The 9,071-nt window shown below is 45.5% G+C and overlaps 1 protein-coding gene across 1 annotated transcript; it reads right to left on the bottom strand.

Moving 5' to 3' along the window:
* Nucleotides 1–4,977: 4,977 nt before the first annotated feature.
* LOC109734542 (beta-glucuronosyltransferase GlcAT14A) lies at nt 4,978–8,859 on the bottom strand. The gene is made up of 4 exons (XM_020293750.4): nt 8,200–8,859; nt 7,033–7,108; nt 6,833–6,948; nt 4,978–5,547 (listed from the first exon to the last, which is right to left on the bottom strand). The coding sequence occupies exons 1-4, from the start codon at nt 8,738–8,740 to the stop codon at nt 5,033–5,035; spliced, it is 1,248 nt and encodes a 415-aa protein (XP_020149339.1). The 5' UTR covers nt 8,741–8,859; the 3' UTR covers nt 4,978–5,032.
* Between the last annotated feature and the right edge of the window lie 212 nt (nt 8,860–9,071).

Genomic DNA, 9,071 nt, shown 5'->3' with positions numbered 1-9,071 from the left:
CCAGGGGAAAACCCTAGATGGGTTTGGGCGCCCCCACCCCCTAGGAAACTTGCCCCCCAAGCCGGGAGGGGCGGCTGCCCTAGGGGTGGCGCCCCCACCTCTCCTGGTTAGGTGAGAGGGGTTGGGAGGGGCGCACAGCCCCTTACTGGGCTGGTTTGCCCCTTCCCCTTGGCCCATAAGGCCCCCCAACGCTTGTCGGGGCCTCCGAAACCCCTTTCGGACATGCTGGCCATAGCCCGGTACCCCCGGAACAATTCCGGACTCCAATACCCTTCGTCCAATATACCGATCTTCACCTCCGGACCATTCCGGAGCTCCTCGTCATGTCTGGGATCTCATCCGGGACTCCGAACAACATTCGGTAACCACATACTATTTCCCATAACAACTCTAGCGTCACCGAACCTTAAGTGTGTAGACCCTACGGGTTCGGGAACCATGCAGACATGACCGAGACACCTCTCCGGCCAATAACCAATAGCGGGATCTGGATACCCATATTGGCTCCCACATGTTCCACGATGATCTCATCGGATGAACCACGATGTCGGGGATTCAATCAATACCGTATACAATTCCCTTTGTCTATCAGTATGTTACTTGCCCGAGATTCGATCGTCGGTATCCCAATACCTCGTTCAATCTCGTTACCGACAATTCACTTTACTCATTCCGTAACGCATGATCACGTGGCTAACTCCTTAGTCACATTGAGCTCATTATGATGATGCATTACCGAGTGGGCCCAGAGATACCTCTCCGTCATACGGAGTGACAAATCCTAGTCTCGATTCGTGCCAACCCAACAGACACTTTCGGAGATACCTGTAATGCACCTTTATAGCCACCCAGTTACGTTGTGACATTTGGTACACCCAAATCATTCCTACGGTATCCGGGAGTTGCACAATCTCATGGTCTAAGGAAATGATACTTGGCATTAGAAAAGCTCTTAGCAAACGAACTACACGATCTTGTGCTATGCTTAGGATTGGGTCTTGTCCATCACATCATTCTCCTAATGATGTGATCCCGTTATCAATGACATCCAATGTCCATGGTCAGGAAACCATAACCATCTATTGATCAACGAGCTAGTCAACTAGAGGCTTACTAGGGACATGTTGTGGTCTATGTATTCACACATGTATTACGGTTTCCAGTTAATAAATTATAGCATGAACAATAGACAATTATCATGAACAAGGAAATACAATAATAACCATTTTATTATTGCCTCTAGGGCATATTTCCAACAGGTAGCAACTAGCAAGTCTGAATAAAAATGGCCACAACTGGCAAACGCGGTCATATATGAACCTCGCGAGGCGGACGACACAAGACCTCCTCAGGGGCAGCCTCCTTAGGCTGGCTCATGAGGAGCAGAGAGATCAAGGCGGAGGGGCACCTCGCGAGGTTCACATGACGTGAGCCATGACGACCGAAGCCAGGCGGGCGCCAGCGGGCGCAGGGTACCAGTTTCCTCTTTGGTGCTAAAGGGGCGGGCGCAGGCGAGGAGTCCTGAGGCATCAGGCAAAGGTTTCCATATTGGTGCAACAAGACCAAGACCAGCAGGATGGCAGGACGGAGGTCACCGCGTTGCCCACGGCGGCGTCACCACTAGAGCTTTTGGCAGGCGAAGACCACCTTTAGTCAGGATAACTTGTACTACTTGCCCCCCTTCAAAATTGGCCGTTGTGGGATCCCTTCCCGCCTAATATTTGGGAAGAGGACCAAGACCTCTATAAATAGGACTATCCACCACCCTAGCAGGGGGAGATCATTCAGATCATCCTCAACCACACAAGCTCACCGAGCTCAAGAACACCTCTCCTCAGGAGGCGGTTCTTCCCTTGTACTTGTTCATCCTCAGCCTACAAGACAATCCACCACACCACACTGGAGTAGGCTATTACACCACAACTGTGGCCCGAACCAGTATAACCTGTTGTGTCCCTTGTTCTTTGGGTTCGGTGAGCTAGGCCTTGAGATCGTTGAGAGTGTGAGCTAGGGAAGAGAGATCTTCAAGCGCACCCGAGTGTTCGAACCTCAAGGGTTTGCCGAAACCCGTAAACCGACAATACCCCTGATCACTATATCATTTGAGATGCATACAAATGTTTTGTTTGGTCTTTACCAAAGGCAGTACGAAGGTAGCAACTAGCAAGTCTGAATAAAAATGGCCACAACTGGCAAACGCGGGCATATATGACTAGTGGTGATTTGATAATAGAAAAAAACAAAATCCACCCCCCCCCCCAAAAAAAGAATATGAGATTAGTGCCTCACTTGAGGATCTTCTTAAAATAGAACATATGCCCATTCATTCGGAATTGAGCATCTTTATTGAGATTCCCCGTCCAACATCTAGAAGGGGGTCCTAAGGATCTTCTTGAAAACAAATGCCTATTCAAACGAAATTGAGAACAAAATACCCATCTTTATAGAGATTCCGCATCCATCATCCGCGCGAGGGTTCTTACCTTGAGCCTTGTCTCAGATATATCATTCAGATTCTCCATCTGATCCATCGTGTAGCTATGTAGATGAAATACAAAATTTTTGGGACTTTGGTCCTGTAAAAACCATAGTCATTACGACAAAGCCAAATTGCCCAAAGCAGAGCGCACACCTCGACACCAAAGAGCACATTTGAGGAATCTTGAAAGCGATGAGGGTGTGGAGCATAAACACTATCAGTGCCGAGGCCAACCAATGAAGATCGGGCATGGTTTTTCACCCAAGAGCTCAAGACGTTCTGTGTTGCCGTCATCACTTGCCGAAGAAGGCGATGTTGCATGGAAGGGTACACCCACACACAGTGAGGAAGTGCGAGGTTGTAGATGTCATGGTGGAGTTGTGGAGGGTCAGCCAGCGGCCGTCGCGTCAAGGAATGCGATCAACCGGCTGCAAGTAACTGGGGAAAAGAGGAGCGGCAGCGGAGAGCCATCAACTCGGCCATCTTGAGTGAGCCGAACGTGAAATGAACTAGGGAGGGATCTTTGCACAAGTGCAAAAGAACGATGTGAGGGATGACAAAATCTTGGCCAGATGGCTATCAATGCAGTGAAAAAGAGATGTGAGGTATATGCGTATGATATACCCCGTGCATGCATTCACCGTGCGTCGTCGCTTTGGTATTGATGCCACATTTTCTAATTATTTTTAAAAACTCAATCTTGGTTTCAAACTGTTATATATGATGTTTCATTGTGTTCTTCTCGTGTTTCAAGATGTATCATAATGTTTCGTTGTGTATTGAAATGAGCAAAATGACCCATAAAACATTGCATGACACTACAAAACAAAGTAAATTTTGTCACAGATGGCAAAAATCTCGAAGCAACGACAGATGGTGTATAGATGTTCTCCCTTCGTTCAGATATATAGGGCCTAATACATTTCTTGAGGTTGCCTTTGACCATGGGTTAAAGCAATAATATATGACATGCATGTTACGCAAAGCATAACATCAAATTTGTATGTGAAAGGAGTTTGTAATGATATAATTTTATATCATACATTGCATATATTAATAATATTATCAAAAGTCAAAGGCAACCTTTTTCTCCTGCCTACGAAATCTGTGGATACGGCCAACCATGCGTTGCACAACAGCTCATCCTCCATGCTCGAGTACCCCGCCATCCTTCGTACTCTAAAAAAACAACATGAAGTTCGAAATAAGCTTAATGACATTTGACCGGACACCTGCCGGGCGTGGTGGCCGTCATCGACGTCGTCAATAGGGAGCGGAGTGTACCTGGCTGCAGACGGATCCTGGGTGGACGACGCCATAGTACAAGGCGAACGGGCGCCGTGGGTGGTGGTTGCGAACGTCCTGCAATGCCTTTGTGGCGGTCAGAGAGGTACAGTGGCATTGACAGAGGATGAGGGCGTGGATGCAAAGCAAGGGGGAGAAGGGGCGGAGTGCAAGAGAATGGGGCCGGGAGTAGAATTTGAGTGGCCCAGGGGTGTCGGAGTCCTACATGGTTGCCAGACTATGCCTTCATATCAAACAAATAAGATGAATAAGAAAGGAAAAAGTAATTGCTTCAAATGTTACTGCCTCATCAAATCACTTTCTTTCTAATAGTTACCTTGTAATTATTTTTCCGCTTTCAAACATCTTAGTAAAACTGGCCCAATCTTGTTCCATCAGGTATGTACCATAATTGGACATAATGTGCAGTGTGGTAGTTTAGATGAGGAGGAAACGGTAAATGTCAACAAGGCATAGGAGTATAATGATTCTTCATCAATCTACCACTTCACTCAAGGAGGTTTACAACTAGCTATGGCGGTTTGGAAGTACCTAATTTGTTGCTTATTTGTTACTGCCTCATCAGATCACTTTCTATCCAATATGAAGGCGCATCTAGCCATAGCAGTGAATTGTTAGTTTATTATGTGTAGTTTTGAATTCATTCGTGCTTTTAGGTTTAGGTCGCAACTGGCAGTCGAGTAGACGGTTGCACCTCATGAATCTACAGTTATACTCCCTCCGTAAACTAATATAAGAGCGTTTAGATCACTACTTTAGTAATCTAAATGCTCTTATATTAGTTTACAGAGGGAGTACACCCTAACCCTAAATCCATGAAGGGGAAGGAAAACATGGTTACCACACAGCTCAATATCATTATTTGACTTGGTTCTCCCTCCTTGTAGTCAAAAAGAAAAACCGCGCGCCGATCAGCAACCTATTGAGCTTGTTTGGCTTCCGTTTTTATGATTAAGCTGGGAGACAAAATCAGATAAGTTGGTTGGGCATCCTTCTGGTCAGAGCGTGTAACAATGACTTCTGAAATTCTGTTGCATTTCCAGGTGACATGCTGATCCCGAAGCAGTGCGGTCTTCTTCCTCGCTCTGCACCCATTTGCAGGACATGCTCTTACGACAAGAATGTATAATTGCACAGGACATCATATCAGGAGCGGCACTATAAGACGTCATAAGAAAAAACACAGCACAGGGTACACAAAGATAACTGAACTCGTGGTTTCATGGTGATACAATTTACAGCAACTCATCAGTCCCATATACACTGCTGAGAATAAAAACCTGGATAGGATAGCCTTTGTGCAAGGAACTTGGCAAGTTTCATAGCCGCAGGCCCAGGTCTAAGAACATCCGTGCTACCCGAAACAGAACAGGGACTGTCGTCCCCAGCACCGATGCACCATCCCCCTGGGGCTGGCTCTCCAGGCAGGCGTTGCAAAATCTCCTCGTCAATGTGGTCGAGCACAGGGTCATCCTTCGCGAATCTAGTGCCGAAGGCAGCGCTGCTCGCGGTCATGTTTTCCGCGTCAGTTAGGGTCAGCAGACGGGGCTCGTTTTTGGACGTCCCATCCGATGCCCAGTAGTGCAGGTCATGGTTAACAACGGTCCTGTTGAACTTGGGGGAATTGCAGAGGACTGTCTGGAAATACTTCTTGTGTGGCAAGGGCATGTTAGTGTAGTACATTAGCATAGTTCTTGGTAGATTATTTGTTCCGACAATACAATACTCGGTAAATGCCCGAGAAAGGATGACAGATGAAGAACCTGCAAAGAGACAACATTACAATTAAATACAGGTTTATTTTAACCATTATAACCAACGAAAAAATATACTCCAACAAGGTTAAAAGGAGCTTCCATCATCATATACGTGCAGATTAGTCTATATATTAGAACCGTTACAGTTGTATAAGAAATACAACAACCATACGCATCACAGTTATATTACTGTAATATCTAACTGCACAATTACGGGTACGCGGGTATTTGGCTAGTTAGGTAAAAGAAAACGACAACTTAAGATGCGTACAAGGAATTTAATGAAGTGAAGTTGAGAGTCGCAAAAAGGAAGTGAACTGTTAGACATTTAAGAATACAAATTTGTCGAGTAAAACAGTATAAACGTGCAGAGCTCTTTCAGCGACAGGAAAAGCTACATGAGATTGGGGTTAGGGTTAGCCCTACCCTGTATGACAATAGTGTCCTCCTTTTACATATCTATTATACTCACCCTCAATTTAGTTCTATACTGTTCACACACAAGGGTAAAGTTGCATAGAAATATACCCGAAAATTTAACACAAGAATCTACTGTATGGTCTAAGGTTTAACTTAGTTTGCATGCATCTATGCTTTCTACAAGTGCTCCGCACCCATTCTTTTCCTTCCTTTATTCTGCCAATTACTATGCACTTATTATCATATACATTGACACTGAATATCATGTTTCTAGTGCATTTATTGTCACTAAACAACATCAGTTTATATCAGGATGTTCAAAACAAAACCTTCATTCAAGTAATTCTTATAAGACCTCCAGAGATTTAAAATGGAGCTTGGGGTGTTCAAATATATGTTGTTCGACATATACTAGTTTGCACAACCTGCATGAATAGGCATACCCTAGAAACAACAGTTTAATCTGATCGAGATCTTATCATAAAGTGATGGTGTGCACATATGCATCAGACAAAGCAATTACAACCCAAACATACTAAATACCTTCTAAAAGAAAGTACCATGAATCTAGAGATCTAGCAATAACATTTTCATGCGGTATTGATTCAGGTAGTACAGTAGTAGAGCAAAGATAACTATGACAGACTATGAGAGCATGCTTGATAATATAATGCCATGCATGAATAACCATTAACCAACGGTCAGGTCAACGAAATAAACTAAACGACTAGATGATTAAGAATTTCCACCTATATACTCAAATGTGTATTGTGACACCATTAGCATCATAGCATATAATATATGATTCCAGATTTTCTCAAACATAACGGGAGTATCTACTGACAAATATAGAAATGCATTAGCACCTCACCAGTAAATAATTTGTATGCACTTGGCAGTTCACGCTTTTGAGTGGCATAAAAAATGTCAGTCCTTGATGAGAGGTATAGACCAGGATCAACAACAATTGGTCTTATATGTCTTGACCTGCACAGAAATACAATGCCAATATCTTGAACTCCCAAATCCGAATGAACAAAGCGACAATTCAGAATTATGACATATCCTTACTCCTTCCAGCCAATATAACTGGTCTGCTGAATGAAGTTTATATCCCTTGGTAGATATGATAAGACATGTAGGAGATCTGCCAAGAATTTGAAGTCAAATCAGCTCAGAAGAGTTAAAGATTTACAGAGTACAGATTAAGCTTCACCTAATAGCTGATTAGCTGTTATTAGTTCCCACTTAGGATTAATGAAATGGCAATACATGAACGCTATCTACCATTCTGTTCTACAATTTTATAACCAAGAAAGTAGAAACCCTATAAGCAATAGCAAGACTCTTTTAGAAATAATATAGCAAGTTGCACTGTTTCAACTTCAACTAACAAAGCCAATGCATGTGAAATACCGTAAAAACTCTTAAGGCCGAACACGAGACATGGATTTGTTTTGTGTTCTACTTCCTAAGCTATAGGTTACAAGAAAACCAGTCCTCTGTCTGGGTCTAATACAAAGCATAAGAGACACTACCCTGTAAACTAATATAAGATGTTTTAGACAGTCACTGGTTATATTAGTTTACAGAGGGAGTAGCAATTATTTTCTGGAACCAGATTATATCACTATTTTCATCCACCTATGCCTACTCGCCCGAATAATTTCCAAACCATCCTGAAAGGTAACGTTCTAGGGCGGGAAAGCAGAAGTAAAGTAGCATGATGGAAAGCTATTTATGTTGCCAAAATATTAATTCATTTCCATTTTGCATTCCTTCTTTCGACACATTAAAGAGTGAATACAAAAGACCAAGTTGCCTATGCTCCACATACACACAGGTATGGTTGCAGTTTTCTTTTCTGGGCGACATGACGTAGGATACAACAAGCATCAATATGATTCTACCATGACAATGTAGTTGCCAAAGTTAAACAAGAGGATTTACCACCATGACAATATGATTCTTCAAACACTTAATTAGTTCATTCGATCTGTAATGCATTGAAGTTTATGTAGCTAATGCCTACTGGTGGCTTGATTTATATATTTTATGCCCGTTCAATTAAGAGAGATCCATCTACATTAAACACTCATCTCACACTGTACACACACACATAAACGATCCCTGAGAAGAGGAAAAGGGCAACTAGATACACAGTTCTGTACTAACAAGTAAATGCCTAGATCTGTGTTACGGTGTACAACATAAAGTAGGTGTGGAGAGAGGAGTCACCGTCGGGGGCGACGAGCGGGTAGTCCCCGGCGTCGAGGTGCACGAACCAGTCCCAGCCCTGGCCGAGCTGCAGCAGCAGAGAGGCGCCGTGCAGCGCGGCGGCGAGCGCGGAAGCACCGCGCGGGTTAGCGAACCCGGGGTCGCCCACGACGTGGACGTTGCCGGCGCGGCCGGGGCCAGCGCGCACCTCCCGGGCGAGCCGCACGCGGTCGGACGCGGGGGCGGCCCGGTCGAGTAGGAGGAGGTAGAGGTTGCGGGGATGGTAGGTGGCGAGGAGCAGGCGGTGTAGGCGGTCGGCGTCGCCCGCGGAGCCGGTGAGGAGGAATGCGAGCGCGGGCGGGGCTGGGCCGGCGGAGTCGGCGCCGGCCAGGAGCGGCGCGCGGTGGGGCGCGTCCGGAGGCGCGGGCGTAGAAGGGGAGGAGGAGGAGAGGAAGTGGAGCAGGAGGAGGAGCAGGAGGGAGACGAGGAGGAGGCAGGGGAGCGGGCGGGAGTCCTTGGGGGGGACGGAGGCGGCGCCCGCGGCCGGCGCGGGGGAATGCATGGGGGTGGAGGCCGGGCGGAGCGGAAGGATCGGGGCGGCGTGGAAAGAGGAAAGCTTTGCGAGTTCGGCGGACCGCGGACGGCGTGGTCTCCCTCGCGTTTGGTGCACCCGATCTGATCGAGTTGGTTCGATTTCGTGTGTTCTACTCTTGAGTTCATGAATCCATTATTTGTTTTCATTTCAGGAGTGACTATAATTTACAGCCCCAATAACATCCGCCTTTAGATACGATCGGATCCCGATCAAATACATGGTTATTACTATGCAACATGAAAACAAATCTGACAATTTTTTGCACTACATGGCAATTTCACTTTTGAACATGACAAAT

Source organism: Aegilops tauschii, chromosome 4, assembly GCF_002575655.3.
Source record: "Aegilops tauschii subsp. strangulata cultivar AL8/78 chromosome 4, Aet v6.0, whole genome shotgun sequence".
Lineage (NCBI taxonomy): Eukaryota > Viridiplantae > Streptophyta > Magnoliopsida > Poales > Poaceae > Aegilops > Aegilops tauschii.
The sequence above is the reverse complement of the archived record's forward strand: the minus strand, read 5'-3'. Positions and strand labels throughout refer to the sequence as shown.

What these genes read in the sequence shown, in the direction of transcription:
- LOC109734542 (XM_020293750.4), bottom strand. Translation starts at nt 8,740, where the DNA reads ATGCATTCCCCCGCGCCGGCCGCGGGCGCCGCCTCCGTCCCCCCCAAG. An exon ending in AGTTATATTGGCTGGAAGGA is followed by an intron (nt 6,949 to 7,032) that starts GTAAGGATATGT and finishes ATTTCTGTGCAG; the next exon opens with GTCAAGACATATAAGACCAA. An exon ending in TGCATACAAATTATTTACTG is followed by an intron (nt 5,548 to 6,832) that starts GTGAGGTGCTAA and finishes GTCTCTTTGCAG; the next exon opens with GTTCTTCATCTGTCATCCTT.